We start from the raw sequence: 21604 nt of genomic DNA, 5'->3' as shown, positions 1-21604 counted from the left end.
GATGTCGATGTCGTTGGCATAAGCCAGCAATTGCACGCTCTTGTAGTAAATTGTTCCTGAGCGGTTCAGTTCTGTAGGTCTTGTTATCTTCTCCAACATCAGATAACAGAAGTCACATGAAAGGGAGTGGTCCTGTCTGAAACCCTGTTTGGTGGCAAACGGGTCGGAGTATTGCGATATTGCTCAACGTCATTTTGCACAGCCGTATCAGTTTGGCAGGGATGCCAAATTCAGACATAGCGCCGTATAGGCAACTCCTTTTAGTGCTGTCGAAAGGGCTTTGAAGTCGACAAATAGGTGGTGAGTGTCGATACCTTTATTGCTGGTTTTTTCCAAGAATTGGCGTAATGGGAATACCTGGTTTATGGTGGATTTGCCAGGTCTAAGGCCACACTGATGAGGCCCAATCAGTTTATTGAATGTGGGCTTCAGTCTTTCACACAATACGCTCGATAAGACCTTGGAACCTATGCTTAGAGGGCTGATTCCGCTGTAGTTAAGCAGAGCATACTTAAATTCCAGTCGTCAGGCATGCGTTCATTTAACCTTATTCTGAATACAAGTAGACGCTTGCACCTTATCAACTCCTCGCCACCGTTCTTGAATAACTCAGCTGGCAGGCTGTCCGCTCCAGCAGCTTTGTTGTTTTTCAGCCGCGTTATTGCTATTCGCACGTCGTATATTCAGGTGGAGGAACATCGACTCCATCATCATCAACTGGAGGCTCGGGTTCTTCTTCCCTCCAACTTTCGGTGCTGATACCATTCAGTAGGGTGGAAAAGTGTTCCCTCCATAATTTATGTACGTTCTGAACATCGGTAACTAGGTCGCCATTGTTGTTCTTACAGTAGTACGCCCTGGTCTTTAAACCTTCCGTAAGTCGGCTAACTCTCTGGTAAAATTTTCTGGCATTCTTCCTGTCCTTCCTCCCTCTTCTTGTTGCAGAAAATACGTATCGCCTCCCCCTTCATATCCCTATAGCGGTCCCACATAACGCGCGTTGCTCCGATCGTAGCGCGACACTGTAGGCGGCATCTTTTTTCTCTGCAGCTTCCTGACGCTAGTCATCGTACCAGTTGTTCTTTCGGGTTCGCTGAAATCCGACTACTTCTTCGGCGGCGGTACTTAATGAACGGCAAATGTGGATCCACTGCTCGCGTATGTCGGTTTGTTGAAGGCTGCTCTCTGAGAGCCGGTGTGAGAGTCGAGTAGAGAATGCATTGGTTGTCTGTTTTGATTGGAGCTTTTCGACTTTAAGTTTTCCTTGCATATTTGGGCGCACAATTTTTTTCTGCACAGTGGAGGGTGTGCATTTTGGCTCCAACAAGATAGTGGTCTGAGTCGATGTTTGGGCCTCGGAGTGTACGCTCGTCCAAAATACTGGAAGCATGCCTTCCGTCTATCACAACTGGATGGATTTAGTTTCTCGTTGTTCCATCCGGATACAGCCACGTGGCTTGATGAGTCTTTTTATGCTTGAGCCTAGTACTGCATACTACCATATGTCGGGCCTCGATCAGCCTCAGTCCGTTGTCGGACGTTTCGCTGAATTTTTCGACGGTGGTTTCAAAGATACCTTCCTTGCCCACCCTGACATTGAAGTCGCCAAGCACGATTTTAATATTATGACGGGGGCAGCGCTCGTACGTGCGCTCCAGGCGCTCATAGAAGAGAGCCATGGATACCTTATCCTTCTCTTCCGTCGGGGCATGGGCGCAGATGAGCGAGATCTTCCTTTGATGCTGATTATGGCTAGACACTCGTCCACCGGGGTGAACGTCAGTACTCAGCGACGGAGTCTCACTCCCGAATTTGCACTCCTTTACATGGCAGCTGTAGTATACGTCGCAAGGCTCCAGGCATTGCTTGCCTTGCCCCGTCCAATGCATTTCTTGGATGGCGGTGATATCAACTTCTATTCTTACGAGGACATCAACCAGCTGGGCAGAGGGTTAAAGAATTTCAAACACTTGCTTTTAACAACCTTAAATAAACTTTTTGCAGCAAAAATTTGTTTTACGCTTGTACAAGTAAACTTTTTGCAAAAAATACCTGCCATAAAAACAAGCGGCGGTACAATAAGCCACTACAACACAAGCCAAAATAGCCAGTCGCATAAAAAAGTGCAGCAAAACCCGACAGTCTCTTCGTTGCCAATGACAACGCAACATCATACAGCAACATGTAGCCGAGTAAGATCAAGTATAGAGGCTATTGAAGATACAACACAGCCGCAAAAGACTCAGTCAGAATGAGACTGTGGTCATGAACAGGCGGCTATTGGCAAGAAGCGATTTTATCTGAGCCGGCTTGAATCGTCGGGCTTGATTTCATTTCGGCAACAACTGCTGGTAAGGGTGATTTATTCTGTGCCGGCTTGAATCGTCGGGCTGGACGTCTACACACGCTCTCACCACAGCCCCTCATGAAACCGCGTACGGGCGACACCCGCCGTCAGCACCAGCATCAGAAGAGCGACGTCAACAGCCACTCGTCGGCGTCAACGGGGAGCGACGTCATCGGTGCGAACAGAGAGCGACATTACTGGCGCTACCAGAGCGCAACTCATCGGCGCGAACAGAGCACTACTATCCGACCCAACCCGAGCGCCGCTCAATGGCGTGATTAGAGCGCTACTTTCATGCATCACCGGAGCGAGCAGGCCGCCACTTGTCGACGACATCAGAGCCTTACTCTCCCACATTGCAAGAGCGCCACAAACCGGCGTCCCCAGAGCGCTACTCACCGACGTTGTTAGAGCGCCACTCACCGGCGCACACTGGGGCCGCCCCATATAAGCGGGTGCTCAAAATTCTGAAATGATTTTCTTTCCATTAGACTCGCTTGAACTACTTTTTAAGAGTAAATTTCTGCCGTCTTAGCCCATTACACAGGCCGACATTTTTCAGACCCTGGGACAGTTTTCCAAAGGTTTTTGATGCGCTGAATCTGAATCCAGAATTAGTTTTGCTAGATTGGCTCAGGTTTTCGAGATATTTGAGCCTAAACATGCGAAAACCCCGACTTTTTGCTATATTCGTCACGTATTTTCATCAAGAATAGTTCGTTTTTTTAGAAAATTTAAATAAGTTTTCTCTATGCACTCGCACTTATACACATACACTCATTATGTAAATAAAGACGCCCAAACGTATACCACAAATCTGTTTCTTTTCGTGTTGTATCTTTAAAGCATTTGTGCAAAGAAGTAATGTCGCAAACCTCATAAACTTCAATGGAAAATATCTCAGGTTTAAAACAAGATATGTCGTTGAGTTAAACAGCATTATCAAGGGCGAAAGATTTTACTTTCAAATGGTTTATTAAATTTTCTAAAAAAACGAACTATTCTTGATGAAAATACATGACGAATATAGCAAAAAGTCGGGGTTTTCGCATGTTTAGGCTCAAATATCTCGAAAACCTGAGCCAATCGAGCAAAACTGATTCTGGATTAAGATTCAGCGCAACAAAGTCCTTTAGAAAAGTAGAAGCTAGTCCCAGGGTCTGAACTTTTTTAAATTTTGTAGGCCTGTGTTATTGATCATGCAGTAACCCATTGGTGACCCAGTTTTTTATAATGTCTTATGTTTAGTTAATTTGATTTTATTATTGTACAAATTATGAATAATTTAACCCATTTACGAATTTGACTGAACGCATTGGTGACCATATTTTAAGCCATGAGTGGGCAATTTTTTATAGAGTCTTTCCCCAGCTAATTTTATTGAAAATAGGTATTATTATTAGTACGAAGGGTATACTTGCGCTGCGACCTAAAAGATCTATTGTTCTAAACCCTAATTGTAGTTGCTCCAACCTTAGGCTATTCAAGAAATTAAGCACATTGGAGGGCGCCGTATTCCAAGTCTTGGATGGAGAAGACAATCGTTCCCCAAGGTGCATAAGTCTGCTAATCATGATACGCGGGCAGTCACACAGAAAGTGGTCTGAGGTTTCCTCCGCCAGCCCACAGAACCTGCAGTCCATCTCTAAAGAAAGCCCCATTTTGTTAAGATGGTAGCTTAACGTGCAGTTTCCTGTCAGGTAGCCTGTAAGAGTCTTAAGACCCTCCCGGCTGAGTTCACGGAGTCTTTCTGAGTTCCGCCTGGAAGGAGTTATGCATTTCTGTGATTGTCTCATTCCCTTTGACTTACGCCAGTGGGCAGAAATCTGAGATTCCTCCCAACTCCTAAGTAGTTCTGCAGTGTATCCTCTAGATGTACCACAGAAAGGCTCGGGACCATGCATTCGCGTTTGGGCTCCACGTTTTGCGAGATAGTTAGCCCTTTCGTTGCCTTCAGACCCTTCATGCCCAGGCACCCACCACAGCGTATCTCTATTATGGGCTTCTAGGCTATTCAGAAGAGTTTTACAATTGTCCACAAGCCTTGATGTCGTTCTAAATGAGGCTAAGGCCCTTAGTGCTGCCTGAATATGCGACATAATATTTATTCTGGTCCCGTTTGTCCTTCTCCAAAGACATTCTCGAACACAGACTTCGATTGCGAAGACTTCTGCCTGGAAAATGCTTAGGTCTGAGGCCCATTGGCAGACTTTTCTGGAACCTTGGTCCAAGCATGCCGGCCCCAGTACTCCCGACTTCCATCTTTGATCCATAGGTATACCATAGTTAGGACCCTTTATCAATCATAGATATTATCACTTTACAGCAGTCCCTTCAGGAATTCTGACCTTGTAGGGCTTGTAAAAGGATAATTTCGGTAGCATGATATCTGTGAACTTGATAGCGGGATCATCTAGAAAAAGCTTGGGAAAGATCCCCACTCTTCATGCTGATTACATTTGGCAGCCGTAGGGCGCTCTAGCAGGCCTCCTTTTCTATCAGGATAGACAGAGGAGGAAAGCCTATAATTATACCGAGGGCATCCGTTGGAAAGGTGCGCATAGCTCCTGTGATGGCCACACAGATCAAGCGGTGTAGCTTTCTCAAGGTGGAACCCGCACTTGCTTGCTTTGGTTTTGGCCACCAGGCCAGTGCCGCATATGTGACAACAGGTTTCACGACCGTACTGAAACACCAACACGTTAGTTTGGGTGATATTCCCCAAGTTTTACCATGGAGTCTCTGGCAGGCATAAAACGCCCTTATAGCCTTGTTGGTAACGTTAAGGAGATGTGAGTTCCAATTGAGCCTTTTGTCCAGAGTTACCCCTAGAAACTTCGCCACTTCTAAGAACTCAATTTCTGTCCCTGCCAGGGTGGCTTTAGTCAAGTTGACTTACCTTCTTTTGGGAAATGGGACAATGGTGGACTTCTGCGGGTTTATTGAAAATCCCTTCGAAGCACACCAATCTTCCGTTAATCTGAGCGCAGCTTGCAATCTGGAACAAATTGTGTCCTCATGCGAGCCGACAACGTAGATGACTAGGTCATCTGCATATCCATATGCCTTGAATCCATTGCCATTTAGTTTTTCGAGGAGTTCGTCAACAACCAGTGTTCAAAGTAGGGTCGATAAGACTCCTCCTTGAGGACAGCCACGGGTGGCAGTTACTGCTTGCCTACTGTCTCCTATTTCCGCTATTATAGTTCTGGATGTGAACATGCTTATGATCCAATCCATTATAAGGTCAGGAATATCCTTTCGTGTCATAGCTGTCGATATTGCTTCATAAGACGTATTCTCGAAAGCACCTGATATGTCCAGGAATGCACACAAATCTTATTATACCGCAATGCCTTTCAATAACTTGAGTTAGGCTATGTATTGCAGTAATAGTAGATTCGCCTGCATGATATGCGTATTGACTCTGACATAGAAGCTTGTTAATGAGAAAGTTACCCCTTATGTGAAAGTCAAAAATCTAGTCACCTGTTGACTTTGCCCTATTGAAAACTTTCCTAAGTTTCCGGAGAGAATCGTTCCACCAAGGCACATCCCTTTGAGACTTCTTGGTTCTCAGTGGGCAGAACCTCCCCTCTTATAGCATTGACAAAGGTCGGCTCGTTACCCCGGTTAAGAATAAATAAATTGTTCTTAAAGATAAATTTAAGAAATGACTTAGATCTAGAATAGGTATCAAAGCTATCCCATACACAGTGATGGGCGTTGGCGTCGCAGCTCATCACTACCAAGCCGTCGTGTTACAGTTTGGGGGTGTCAAAAGGTTGATCGGGCCCAACCAAAGGTGCTGAGTGCGGGATGCAAGGAGTTTTTTCATTTAGACTGTGTTGATGTTGTGCCGGCTGATCTTGATTTTCTACTTTCGGCTGACAAGCCGTTCTTTTTCAAACTTTGCCTGGATGAGCGCCGTAAATCGAATCGCTTGCCTACACCATCCGCTTCCTCGGCTGAGAAAGTTGTTAATTTAGTCTCGTCTGACTCTCAAAAAAGCAATACAATCGGAAGTTCAAACGAACACAATAACAAGCAGCAAATTACCTTCTTCTTCCTCTTCTTTGGCGCTGTATGCGATTTTGGCCGAGTTCAGCAAAGCACGCCAGTCGTTTCTCCTCTGTGTCAACTGACGCCAATTGGAAACGCCAAGTGAAGCCAAGTCCTTCTCCACCTGATCTTTCCATCGTAGTGGGGCCTCCCTCTTCCTCTGCTACCACCAGCGGGTTCCGAGTTGAATACTTTCAGAGATGGAGCGTCAGTGTCCATTCGAACGACATGACCAAGCCAGCGGAGCCGCTGAATTTAATTCGCTGCACTATGTCCATATCGTTGTAAAGTTCATACAGCTCATCATTACATCGTCTGCCAACGCGTAAAGGCCCGCAAATCTTCCGCAAAATCTTTCTCTCAAACACTCCAAGAGCCGCCTCATCGGATGTTGTCATTGTCCATGCTTCTGCGCCATATACCAGCACGGGCATGATGAGTGACTTATAGAGCGTGGTTTTCGTACGTCGAGAGGACTTTACTCCTGAATTGTCTACTCAGACCAAAGTACCACTTGTTGGCAAGAGTGATTCTGCGTTGGATTTCAATTCTGACATTATTATCGGTATTAATGCTGGTTCGCAAGTAAGCGAAATTCTCTACTTTCTCGAAATTGTAACTGTCAACAGTGACGTGGGTGCCAAGGCGCGAATGTGCTGACTGTTTGTTTGATGACAGGAGATACTTCGCCTTGTCCTCGTTTACCACCAGACCCATTCGCTTTGCTTCCCTATCCAACTTGGAAAAGGCAGATTAGACTTCGCGGTTTTTATTGCCGATGATGTCGATGTCATCGGCATAAGCCAGTAATTGCACGCTCTTGTAGTTAATTGTTCCTGAGCGGTTCAGTTCTGCAGCTTTTATTATCTTCTCCAACATCAGATTAAAGAAGTCACATGAAAGGGAGTCGCCCTGTCTGAAACCCCGTTTTGTGGCGAACGGCTCGGAGAGGTCTTTCCCAATTCTGACGGAGCTGATGGTATTGCTCAATATCATTTTACACAGACGTATGAGTTTTGAGGGGATGCCAAATTCAGACATAGCGGCGTATAGGCAACTCCTTTTAGTGCTGTAAGCAAATTACCTTGCTTCTTTTTAAAGAAATTGCCGCCCTTAGAAGTGAGAATGCCCTTGTATTATCTTTGGTGAATGCATTGCACGATGACGGAAGTTCAAACGAACTCAATAATAAGCAGCGAATTACCTTGCTTGCAGTTTTTAAAAAAATTGCCGCCCTTAGAAGAGAGAATGCCCGTGTATTATCTTTGGTGAATGCATTGCACGATGATAAGAAGCAGCTAATGCAAAAGTTCGATGCCCTGCATGCTCAAACTCTTTCACTGCAGACTAAACTCAATAATAGTGATGCTTGCATATCGTTACTTACATCGGAAATAAAATCTCTTCGTATTGCTTTTTCTTTGCCTGCAGTTGCGTATTCTTCCTCACCTGCTGCTTCGTCTCCGGTCGCCGCTGCTACGAACACTGAAGCTGCTATCACTGAAGCAGCGAACAAGACGACGTCATTTACTTCTTCTTCTGATGCCACGTCGCTAAGTGGAGCTGCTGTATCTGCCGGAGCTGCTCTCAATAATGCAGTAGCTACGAAAACAACATCTTTTACCAATCCCGCTGAGTGCACATCAGTCTCGTCGCCTTTACGGGATGCTAACACTAAAACAACTAGTGTGATGACAACGCCAAGCTATGCTGCTCCGCCAGTGCTTTCTCTGCCCGCTTTGTCTCTGCATTCTCAGACTACTCATACTATGTCTTATGCAAATGGTGTCGCGCTTTCGCCTGTTTCGCCACCCATGCAGTCTGTTCCGAATGTGCAAGTTACAAACAAAAACCCCAACTGGAAAAGTCATCCCAACAATAATCGCCGTAAGCTAAAGCAACCCTTATTATTGGGTCTAATAGCAATAAGGGATTAAGTGTGGTTTCGAAAATGACGTGGTTGCATATTTCTTCCTTCGCGAACAGTGTGACCACTGATGACATCTTGGAATACGTCTCTAATCACGACGTTATCGATAAAAAGTTTCTGGTATGTTTTATGCTTATAAAGAAAGATACTAACGTGCCCGATCTTGCAAGAGTCAACCTTAAGCTGGGAGTTTCCGAATGGTGTTATAATAAGCTGCTGAATGCGAATATTTGGCCAGCCAATGTCAAAATTCGACCTTTCCAGTTTTTTCCAAGAGTCGGTGCGCCTCAGCAAGAGTCATAAATGCATCCTCATATTACGTGAATCACTCCAAACATATTAATATTTATTTTCAAAATGCTTCCGGCATAAGGACAAAGTCTAAGCTTCTCTTTGATCTAAGTGCACAATTGGAATATGACGTATTTGTAATTATCGAGACCTGGCTTAATGTGGACTTCTGCGACAGCGAATTCTTCTATCCTAACAGCTACAATGTGTACCGAAAAAGACCGCGATATGTCGAAAACAGGAATTTCCAGAAGAGGAAGAATTCTCATCGCTGTTTACCGGAAATTTCGTTCATATGTGCTGCCGCTTGAAAATGGAAATTCCCTTCTGGACCAACTTTGCTTATCTGTTATTGGCATCTCTAAACTTATTATTTGTGCGTCTTATATCCCGCCTACTAACGATGACTTACTTTACAAAGCGCACGTAGATAATATTGCAGGCTTAGTATCTAAGCGGCCGCTATGTAATTTTTGTATTCTTGGCGATTTTAACTTAGGTAATGTTACATGGACCAATATCCATGATAATGTTGCCCTGATTCCTAAGAACATAAATAGCTTTTCTGAATCTTATTTAGTTGATAATATTTTAAGTCTTAATCTTATGCAGATAAATTACTTTCTAAACAAACTAGCTAGAATTTTAGACCTTATTTTTATTAGCGATAACATGAATTTCTCACTGCGAGAATGCCTTGATCCTCTATCGGGCCATGGTCTACATCATGTTCCACTCGTTCTGCAGTTGGAATTTTATGATTTTAAACCGATTCACTCGGATACCCAATCCACTAGTTTTTGTTATAAAAATTGTAATTTTGACGCAGTGAATAATGAATTCTCGTTAATAGATTGAGACTCCGTATTCTGTGGCGCTAATGTAAATGAATGTTTTAATGCTTTTAAACTTAAGATATATGATATTTGCATGAATAATATTCCGCTAGTTAAAAAGAGTTGGTACAAAATTCCGTGGTATACCGAAGAGTTGAAAAAAATTAAAAATTTGAGAAACAAATTTTTCAAAAAATTCAATTCCGTATTTCATAGGGATGAAGTTTGGCATCATTCGAGTGAGTTCAAAGCCCTTAGTAAATCTCTACACAGAAGGTATGTTCTTAAATTCGAAGCCGACATAAAATCGAATCCCAAGGCCTTCTGGCGTTATGTTAACTCCCAGAAATCGTGCTCTAACATTCCGTCGGAGGTTTTCCATAATGAAAACCATGCGTACTCCTCTTCGGAGGCGGCTAACCTTTTCGCTGACTTCTTTAGCTCAAACATTGAACCTGACTCGGTTCTAGTTAATGACCTTATGTCGGAGGATAGTATCAAATCCCCACTTAATTTTGGTACACTCACCTTAACGCTCGATGATGTTGTTGATGGCATTTCGCATATCAAATCCTCTTCCCAGACTGACGCAGATGGCTTATCCTCTTACCTCTTAAAGAATTGTTCCACATTTGCGTACCCGCTCTTATTAATTTTTAACAAGTCACTGGAGTGTGGTATTTTTATTGATGCCTGGAAGGTCACTTCTATCACTCCTATTTTCAAAAGTGGTAACAAGAACAACGTTGCCAACTATCGGCCAATTTCCAAATTGACAACGGTTTCGAAATTGTTTGAATCCATTGTTAAGCAAAAGTTGTATTTTGCGACTAAGCGATTAATTTCAACTAACCACCATGGCTTTATGACTGGTAGGTCTACCGTGACAAACCTTGAGGATTTCTCGAACTTTGCCTTATATGCTGACGACTTTAAAGTGTTCACAATTGTTTCAAGTAGTTTAAATTCTGATAAGCACCAATCGAATCTTATTAATGTTGCTTCCTGGTGTGGTAAAAACCAATTACATTTGAATATAAAAAAGTGCTTTCATGTTTCTTTCACTAAACCACGTTCCCTTATCCCTACCTCATATTACATTGGTAGTTCCCGGCTAAGCACAGTGTGTGAAATATCCGACCTCGGTGTGATTTTTGATTCTAAATTCCTGTTTCAGAGCCACTTAAACTGCACTATAGTAAAGTCATATTCCATGCTTGCTTTCATTCGCCGATTTAGTTCAGATTTTAGTGATCCTTACACCTTGAAACTGCTGTTTACCTCACTTGGGCGCTCCAAGTAGAATACGCTGTCTTTATCTGGAGACCATATTTTGACTGCCATATAAGGAGACTTGAAAGAGTACAAAAAACGTTTATTCGGTTTGCCCTGCGCTCTTTACATTTTACTGATCCGATTCCTCCTTATAACGCTAGATGTCAGCTAATCAACTTAAAATCTTTAAACACTAGGGCTATTACTTCCCTTGTGGGCATCTAGCAGCTGTCGCCTGAGAGGTAAACTGAAGCGAGAACGACCTCTTGTTCTCCCATTTGAGTGGGTACTTTAGTCCATACAGCAGCTAGGTCCTGTTGTGTCAACTCTGAAATGGGAGCAAAAGTCATGTTGTTACATAGTTATATGGCCGCTCTGGGCCTGCAGTGTGTGGTGTTGTAAACTATCTTAACATCACAGTCGTTTAGGCCTTTAATAGCCCCGGCGAAACCCGCGGTTCTTGGATGTATGCGACATCCAAGAGTTCTGTTTAGAACCTCTTGCATAAGACGTCAGAGGCCGCCTTTGCATGATGGAGGTTCACTTGCAGGCACTTTTTGAGCAGCAGGGTCGCTCTATGGACTCCTGAACAGGTTATTTTTCCTTCTCCACTGGCCCTGGCTGCTACGAAGGTAACCTTTGTAGTGCCTTGGGTGCGTCCTTGGAACCACAAGGTCCCTCTTCGATGCGAGCACTTTGTGCAGTGGAGGAGGAACTGGCTTTAGCAGGTTGGGTACCCTTCGGGTCTGACGACTCATTCGTATTCCCTTTTTTATGGATGCGCACCCTGCCATAGCCATAATTGACTAGGTATCCCAGTCTGTCAAGTGTCTCCGCTGAGTGCGGTCGACCGTTAGATTGAGCCCAGTGGTGGATCTTTTCTGTACCCTGTTGAGCACCCTCCGACTACCTACCCGCAGTCCTCGGTTCTGATCCTCGACAAGGCCAAGGATACTGTCCACTGGAGTGATTGATGGCTCCGGAAAGTACCCAATATAGACACTGGGTTTGGGCACGTCAGTGGCATTCATTGCCACAATTTCCGCGCCCTTCCAGGGTTTCAGGGTTTGGGATACCTTGCGCAGCCACTCCAGCTTTTCAGCGTCTCCGCAGCCAACTGACATCCATCCCGGGCGGAAGGTGCAACCGCAACAGCCCTTTCGCTGTCGCCACACCTCCTCCACGATGGCCGCTTGAATGGCCTGTAGTTGGTCTAAGTACCAAAGTGTTTTAGGGTACCCTTTAGGGAGTATCCCTAACCTTACCCCATTTCCAATGTCCGCCTGACAGGTCGGCGCCTTTGTGACATCGGAAAAAGTTGCCTTGGCACTAGGTTCCTTTGGCCCCATATGGGCCCTTTTGTCAGCTATACCTGGCTTCCGTTTGGGAGAGTTCTCCACCGGGGAAGATGTAAGGTTCACCGTTCGGTTCCTCTTAAGCTTTGTGCCAGCCAGCAAAGCCAGTTTGGCCTTTCCTTTTGCCATTGGAATAATGGCTAGCCGTTTGGCATCGCTTTCGCTGATACCTCTGGTGAGATAGAATTTGTAGCGCTTTTTACCTGCTCCTATAGTTTTCTTTTAGGAGTACTAGCTTCCTCCTGCTGTGGCGATAAGAGCGCCTACTCCTCATCTGTGGGTATTTGGATGCCGTTGGCATTTGAACCAGAGCCCATGTTGGCAATATCGACATCCATGGCCACCGGGTTGCTGAGAAGGCCGTTTGGATAAAAGTCCACTTCGTCCATTACAGCGTCCCGGGAGAGTTGATCGCCTTGGCCGTTTGGATTTGCACCCAGTTCATCCGCTGCGATCGCCGTTTGTTCAGCAATCTCGTTGGGCATCGCGTGCACTTCTGAGACTGCTGACTGTTGCCCACTGTTAGAAGGCACAGAGATTTTATTGTTTTTTCAGTTATTTGTGTTTCTTCCATAGAATCCACGACTAAGGGGGATGAGAGAGGTCATCCGAGGCAGAGGCGCGGTACCCCGGAAAGACTTAATAAAACCAGACAGCGCCACGTGACTGGAGTACACCGTAAAAAGACACACTAACGTAGGGCCATTCAGTCCGCAGGCACGGTCCGATTAACACCTGGACTTACGGATTTTATCGAGTTGTTCTCTCTAGATCCCCCATATTCAGTAAAAGCAGGGGCACCTCTCGCAGGGTGTGATTCTTCGCCACGTATGGTCGGTCTTGAGCCATCGCCAGCCCCTGATCCAGAGCACTTCATCACGTGTGATAACAGCACCAAGAAGCTTGACCCCCTTAAAAATAGGTAAGTTTTGGTTACAATCTAATCAGGAAGAACAAGTCATTTCGATTTGAGGATAGCTTTTTCAATGAATTCGCAATACTTAGAACTAAGTTGAAAGCGATATAATGTAATAACAGTAACAATGTGAGTGGCAAAAAAAAGTAAAATATTTTCTTGTGTTCTATCTATAAAAATAATGTGATTACACACTTGTAGGTTTTAAAAAATAGAGCTCATAAATACATAAAAATACTATCTCGCTAGGAAGAGTTATATTTTTTAAGAGCACTGCGAACGCTATCGTTATTTGCATTATCTTAAAGTAGCTTATTTGTGTTAACGGCGTAATTTTTATTTTTATCGCTCCGAGTTTTAAAGTGAGGCGAAAAATAAATATCACATTTTTAAAACACAAAACTTAAAACATCAAAACTGCTAATATTTGTACGCCAAACTTTTAATTCAGAAACTGACAATAGATAAAAGAACGAGTTTAAAAATATCGATGACAAATAATTAAGCAAGCAAGAAGCACAAAAAGTCTTCCACCGTATCATCTTCTTCAAGGCAAGATGGGCAAATGGGCTTGTGATTTACGACTATCACAGTCAGGTGTTTGTGCCACGTGAAGTGACCAGTCAGTAGTCCAGCAAGTTGTCTACAGCATGGTCTGCTACGTTAGAGCAAAAAATAAGACAGACCTTGTGAGATTGAAGGAAATATGAGTTTTGCCCACCTGCATCCCCTCGATGCCTCTCAGTCATTTCTGAGCGAAGTATTCACCCAGTTTCCGATGGTGGCTTCAATTCCCGAAGGTGGGAGTGCTAAAACTGGTTGCGGACCGAGAAAAGCCTGGTCTGAGCTCTGCCTAAATTACCAGATTTGTCATAACCAGGTACTCCAGAGTGACCTGGCACCCAGAGTAAAACAACTTCGTTATGTTCACCATCATATTTTAGTCGGGAGCGAACAGATAGCGACATTACTGGCGCGACCAGAGCGCAACCCCTCGACATCGCTAGAACGTCACCCATCGTCGCGAAAGAAGGGCGACATTACTGCCGCGACCAGAACGCAACCCTCCGGCACCACTAGAGCACCACTCATCGGCGCAACCCGAGCACCACTCAACGGCGTGATTAGAGCGCTACTCTCCGGCATCACCGGAGCGATACTTACCGGCGCCAGCAGAGCGCCACTTGACGAAATCAGAGCGTAACAGCTCAGGTAGTCAACGACGTAGCATAAACGTAGGGTTGACATACGTAGCAGCATATCAATTTTACTGTTGATAGAGAGCGTGGTGAGTTTTCGATAACATGCGAATCCCATAAGATAGATCGTGTCTGCGTCAACCTACGTTTACGCTACGTCGCTGACTGTTCGCGCTTTAACTCTCCTACATTGCAAGAACGCCACATACCGGCGTCCCCAGAGCGCTACTCACCGACGTTGTTAGAGCGCCACTCACCGGCGCGACTCACCGACATTACCGAGAGCGCTACAAACTGATGCGACCTGAGCACCATTTACCGACATAAGCAACGCGCCAGCCACCAGCGTCAACAGAGCGCTGCCCACCAGTACTAAATCCACGCCACTATGCCATAACAGGCTAGTAACGGAACAAGGAGCCGTTACCCAACCACCAGAGGAGTTTTCTATCGTGATCTTTTTCTTGTTATCTTATGTATAAAAATAAGTGCACGTTTTTGGTGTGACCTCATAACTTGAGAACGGCTTCATCGAATTCAACCAAATTTATGTGGCATATTCGATCTATCATGCAGACGGTTTATGCGAAGTTTTCCCGAATTCGGAAAAGGGGGCGTGGCACCACCCATACTAACTAAAATATAAAAATAAGTGAACGTTTTTGGTGTGATCATATAACATGAGAACGGCTTCACCAAATTCAACCAAATTTATGCGACATATTCGGGCTATCATGCAGATGGTTTATGTGAAGTTTTATTGAATTCGGAAAAGGGGGCGTGGGGCCTCTATTTTATATATAAAAATAGTGAGTTAGCTTATAACTTGAGAACGGCCTCACCGAATTCAACCAAATTTATATAGCATATTCGGATCATCAAGCAGATATTTTATGTAGAGCTTGCCTAAATTTGGAAAAGGGGACGTGGCATATGTATTTTATGTATAAAAATAAGTACACGTTTTTGGTGTGAGCTTATAACTTGAGAACGGCTTCACCGAATTCAATCAAATTTATGCGGCATATTCAGGCTATTATGCAGATGACTTGTGTTAAGTTTCCCCGAATTCGGAAAAGGGGGCGTGGCGCCACCCATACAAACAAAAATTTTCATCTGGTATATCTCTTGAAATATTTGTGGTAGATTACTGGAAATTGATATAGAGACATATGAAATAATTCCATACTCATGGAGAAAAATGTACGGTATTGGAGGAGGGGGCGTGGCACCTCCCATCTTATATAAAAACTAAGTGCACGAATTCTACCAAATTTAAACGGTATATTCGGACTATCATGCAGATGAGTTATGTGAAGTGTGCCCGAATTCGGTCCAGCGGTTCATGGTATATGACAGTGTATGTCTGTCACATGAACCACGTATATGGTACAACAGCAGATACATGAAAAATCGAAAACATAGTAAACAATTGTTTTTTGTGTGTTTGCTATGATGTGCTGTGTTTATTTTTTCTTCGGATAAATTAAGTCAAGTATAAACATGGCTGCAATATAGTAAACAAAAAAAAATTTCATATAGAAAAATTCCAGGATTTTTCATTCATTTTTCAATATTTCTCAGTATTTGGTGTAGAGAAGCACACCGGGGTACCGCTAGTATGTTTATAGAAATTAAGGAATTTAGATAAAGTACGATCTACCAGAGCCCCGAAACATACAAATTTATTGTAACGAACCCTGAACATGGCGAGTATACCCCATCATTGCAGAAGAAGCATCGGGGCAACAAGAACGCTTCGTTGCAAAGTTTATTTCAAAAACTCCTTTAGAAATCATTGTTAAATCAGATTTCAACTAATAAAAGCAGTGTATATTCAATTTACACATAGCAAGATGTCATAAAATCAAAGCAATCTGATATTTGTTTACTTTTCGCGTTTGTCTTAAAAATACTTGGAAGTACTACTCGTACCTTTTTATTGCAAATATTCTAAATGAGTGCTAGTATCGATACCTTTTTAAAAAGTTCTATCATTACTTGTAAGTATGTACATTTTCCACCACATTGTTCTGTCAGGTACGTCTTGTTTTTTCACCGTCATTGCGAACGCGTTGCAATCGCTTGCTATTTTAAATTTAATGTCCTTTAAGTAGATTCGTCATTTTTTCAGTGCTTTTATAACTGCAAGTACTTCTAGTTGAAAGCTCTGTACTTCTATTCCGTTGGCGTTGTTCTGCGGCTCATATACTCGACAGGATGTAATAAACGATCTTCCGGGTCTATTTGCAACAAAACTGTACCGTAGCCAAATTTAATTGCGTCTGTATCCATTTTTGTCTCTGCAGTGGGAGCAAAAAGTTTCAAAGCCGGCGCACCCACCAACGCGCGTTTTAGCTGTTGAATAGCCAATAGCTGATTTTCATCCAGCTTAATAAAACATCTGCAAAATTACGATAAACCTAAGAATCGTTGAAACTCTTTTTTGCTTGCCGGTATTGGGAAATTATTTTCTGCCTTAGTTTTTCCTTCCGAACCAACCCAAAAACCCAAAAAATTTATCCGTTTTTTCAAACTCTGGCATTTCTCCCACCTAATGTTTAAACCGGTTTCGCTAGCGTGCTTTAATACTTTTTCCAACTTTTCCTGACTCTCAATCTTATCCTGGGAAGGAATTACGAGGTCATCCGTGTATATAAGGACTCTTCCATCAGCCAGAAACTCTTGAAAAGTCGCTAGAATATAACGGCAAAATACCATCGGAGAATTTGTTATGCCAAATGGCACGCAACAAAACTCGTATTGTCCGTTTTGTGTCACGAATGATGTATGTCATTGGAAAACTGTCCCTAACTATCTTCTCATTAATCTTACGAAAGTCACAAGAAAAACGTTTTGTTCCGTTTTGCTTTTAGTTAACATCACTAGTGACCAGGGATGATAAATGAGTTTTTTAATTTGGACCAAACGACCAAAATAGTGTACTAAATAAGCCGAAAAAGTACCCAAATTTAAAAGACCATACATAGTTACATATATGTTTTTAGATTAGATAAAATTTTCTGTATAAAAGTCAAGATATAAAACATGGCTTGTCGAAGGTGGAAAACATATTTAAGTGCAAATGAATTGTTTTAAAATGCCATCAAAACGTTAAGCTTCCAATACAAATGAATATACATATCAAGTTAATCAACAAAAGCATACAGGTATGTTTATTAAATGCTAGTAAAATAAAAAATTGTCAAAAAAAAGTTGCGTTTAACAGAAATGTACCAAAATAGGTAACAATGCTGAAAGGTTCTGGCGAAAAGTATTCTATAGTATAAAATGCCAAATCAGGGACAATGCACCAAGCGGATACTAAATTACAAAATGGACCAGCTTTTGCCACTGCATTGTCAAAAATTTGGGTTTAATTTTTAAACCGAGCTGGGACTGCTGCCTTTTTTAATCTTTTATAGTCTACTTTTTAAACCAATCAATAGTTTTAAGCAATTTTTAACATATTTTGGTTTAAATTTTAGTCCAAGCAGCCGAGAAAATGATGTTTTGCTATGAGTGGTTTAAAATTAAAACCAAAAAGTTTGTGGTTTCAAATATAGGCCATATTTGTTTAAAAATCAAACCAAAATGTTTTAATTCTAGTTTTTAGGTTTCATATATAGAACATTTTGTTTAAAATCTAAACCGATTTAGAAAATGTTTGCCTCAATATGCCTTATTTTATATGACCTATAAGACTTAAAGCCTGATTATGGCAACTTAACTTAACGGAACGTAGAACTTAGAGAATCAAAATGAACACATTTCGACGTGGCATTAAGTTATGGTCTGATTATGGCAACTTAACGTAACTTACGGCGCTCTCTTAAAAATTATCTTAAATGGGTGTTGCTTATAATTGAACAGCCGAAACTTTACGTAACTTAATGCCACGTCGAAATCTGTTTCATTTTGATTCTTTAAGTTCTGCGTTCCGTTAAGTTAAGTTAAGTTGCCATAATCAGGCTTTAAGGCATAGAGAGAGAGCAAATCTTATGAACTGACGGCATCAACACAGCGAAATATGGTGTTGATTGATTCAAACTCAACATTTGAATGCACTTTTACATGCATGGCTGTGGCTGAGTGTGCAAAGATGCTTGATACAATTGGTTGCTACCAAGGCTGTCCGGGTTCAATCCCCAAAAAACGGAACACGAACTTTAAGATTTTTTTTTTATTCTTAGTTTTTGGGTTTAAAATTTAAACAGAACTGTTTAAATTCTAAATCCATCGTATGCGCTCTCTTTTTTTAAACTTGGAAGGTTTGTATTTGAAACTAAATCTAGTTTGGTCATATATGTAGTCCGAAAAGTTCAAAATTAAAACCGAAATTTTTAACCGTGTGTGAAAGTGATCAGCTGTTTCGAAGATTGCAAGTTTTTGCAAATTTTGCAAAATGCTCAGAATTTTTGCTGCTGGATAATTTTGTGTGGAGAATACAAAAGCACTCCTACCATGCATGTATGATATGGAAAGCAAAGCAACAGCAATCAAGAAAAAAGTGAATGTGTTGACTGCCGTTTTGCTAAGAAATTATAAATGCAACCAGAAAGTTCTAGAGCAGTTTTTGAAAGCACAACGACAGGGCGGCAGCCGCAATTTGACTATCACCTTGCTGTGAAGCATCAAATTTGCAGAAATAGAGGGTATTATTAGTATGCAAGCACAAATGCACTAGTGGCCTACACTGATAAGTTTTGCATTGGTGGCAGCATCGACACCAGTGTTGCCGTTTTAGCCCTTTGGTGGCTAAATTTGGCTACCAAATTCTTTTTTTGGCCACAAAAATTTGAAATTGCCCCTAGCCCTTTTTTTAGCCCTTTTCAAAATTTATTCATCATTGACATTCAAATTTTTTTTATGATTTTCATGAATTTAACTCTTCGCTCATAAAGCGAACGCCTTTCCTTTAAGGCAAGTAAACATATTTCTATGTATGTTCCTTACGTTTCTGGGCCGTTATCTTATCCGTTAACGATTTAACTATACTTTAAAATAGGTAAGTTGGTGGCCCTTAATATGCTTTATGTGTTACTCAAAGGTTTTTTTGTTGAATAAAATAGTAATTCTTTTCAGAGTTCATTGTCTTTCTATACCAGTAATTATAGAAAATGTTTGCGTGTATACTTACATATTTATACTAGCAGTACCCCGGTGTGCTTCTCTACACCAAATATTGAAAAACGAATGAAAAGTCCTGGAATTTTTCTATATGAAAATTTATCATTTGTTTTATTTCAAAATTTTTGATTCTTGATTTTAAATCTTCATCCAACAGATTTGGATATACAGTATATTTTGCTTAGCTGCACTTCCTTCTTTGCACGAAAAACTTGTGCACTTAACCGAAAAAGGCACTTAAGCGAATTTTCTTTACTACTTCAATGAGGAAGGTATCCAAGTCCCTATGAAAGCAATAGAAACTACTGCAAGCGAAATTTTTACCGAATAGTATCTAATTATATATATAACTACATAAATTTTCAGCCATTTTCGTTGTTCTGCGAGATGAACAAAATAAATAAAAAGTTGTAAAATTAGGTAATTGTAGGGCCAGTGCAGGTAAACGTAATACTTTCTTTGATAATTGATATTAGTCGCACAATTTTTAAGGCAGGTATCGCCAATGTGCAGGTATGTTGAATGCATCTATCGGAGCAGTTTCCTTATAAATGTTAAAAATAATGTCTCAGATGCGCATTTTGGGGTAGGTATCTTATATGTGCACTTAAGCATAAACGCAGCAAAGCAAAATATACTGTACAACATTTTTTGTTTTTCCATCTTGGGTATGAATAAATAAACAATTTGGAATGCCAACTCTTGAACAGGCCACGTATAGCAACCACTTCCAGTAATCTACCACAAATATTTCAAGAGATATACCAGATGAAAATTTTTGTTAGTCTGGGTGGTGCCACGCCCCCTTTTCCGAATTCGGGGAAACTTAACACACCATCTGCATAATAGCCCGACTATGCCGTATAAATTTGGTTGAAATCTTGCACTTATTCTTTATATATAAGATGTGAGGTGCCACGCCCTCTTTTCCAATACGGCCCATTTTTATCCATGAGTATGGAATTATTTGTTATACCTCTATGCCAACTTCCAGTACTCTACCACAAATATTTCAAGAGATATACAACAAAAAAAAATTTTAGTTAGTATGGAAGGTGCCACACCCATTTTTACGAATTCGGGCAAACTTCACATAAACCATCTGCATGATAGCCTGAATATGCCGTATAAATTTGGTTGAATTCGGTGAAGCCGTTCTCAAGTTATAAGCTCACACCAAAAACGTGTACTTATTTGTATACATAAGATACATACATATGCCACGCCCCTTTTCCAAATTTGGGAAAACTCCACATAAAATATCTGCATGATAGCCCGAATATGCCGCATAAATTTGGTTGAATTCGGTGATGCCGTTCTTAAGTTATATTGTCACACCAAAAACGTTCACTTATTTTTATATTTTAGTTAGTATGGGTGGTGCCACGCCCCCTCTTCCGAATTCGGGAAAACTTCGCATAAACCATCTGCATGATAAATTGAATATGCCACATAAATTTGGTTGAATTCGGTCAAGCTGTTTTCAAGTTATAAGGTCACACCAAAAACGTGCACTTATTTTTATATATAAGATGTAGGTAAAAAAATTTAGCTACCATTTTTAGCCACAACGACGATTTTTAGCTCTTTTTTAGCCCTTTTTTAGCTGCAATTTAGCTAACCACTAAAACTGTTTCGCGGCAACACTGATCGACACATGTTCATTATATATACATATATATATGTACTAAGGATGTTTCGAATGTAATATTTTTCACATTCGCGAATGCCAATGCGAATGCGAATGATAGGAATAACATTAAAAATCTATAATTAACGTAGTCATCGTTTATATTACTTAAAAATTTTCTAAATTATTAGAACAAAAAAGTTCAAAAGGGGCATATTATATTTCAAAAAACTAATTTTGCTGCCTTTTTTCACATGAGGCGATTTCTTAGAGGCTCGTATATAAGGCCGGCTGCACTGAACAATTGCTCATTTGGAACGCTGGAATGTGGACCGCTCAAATATTTGCGGACCAGATATGTCAATTTGTCGCATTTTAGTTTAGTTTTCCTCCAATCGAGAGGATTTTCACCGAGATGAGCTCGTTTTTCTTTAAGATAGGTTAATTGAGCTTTAATTTCACATTTTGTGATGCCCCCAGATTCTACATCCGTGCCTTCGCTTTCGCTGAAGGAATATAAAATTATTTCTAGGTTGCTTATAAGACGTTTAGCAGTACTTGTCGCAGGCCCACCAATGTTGCTTGATATACTACTTAACCGGAAGCGCCTGTGTCAATATTTATAAAATAATA

General features: G+C 41.6%; 1 protein-coding gene across 1 annotated transcript in view; it reads right to left on the bottom strand.

The window, feature by feature from the left end:
* Positions 1-12090, bottom strand: part of LOC118745849 (putative nuclease HARBI1) — a 56139-nt gene extending 44049 nt beyond the window's left edge. The window contains exons 1-2 of the mRNA XM_036479516.1: positions 12007-12090; positions 11697-11943 (exon numbers count right to left, since the gene is read on the bottom strand). Of these exons, the coding sequence (XP_036335409.1) occupies positions 11697-11943; positions 12007-12090 (331 nt within the window). The remainder of the gene's footprint in view (positions 1-11696; positions 11944-12006) is intronic.
* Positions 12091-21604: the final 9514 nt, after the last annotated feature.

Source organism: Rhagoletis pomonella, unplaced genomic scaffold, assembly GCF_013731165.1.
Source record: "Rhagoletis pomonella isolate Grant_MI unplaced genomic scaffold, Rhpom_1.0 Rhpom_scaffold_00009, whole genome shotgun sequence".
NCBI lineage: Eukaryota > Metazoa > Arthropoda > Insecta > Diptera > Tephritidae > Rhagoletis > Rhagoletis pomonella.
Note: the sequence above shows the minus strand (reverse complement) of the source record. Positions and strands in the feature narration are given on the sequence as shown.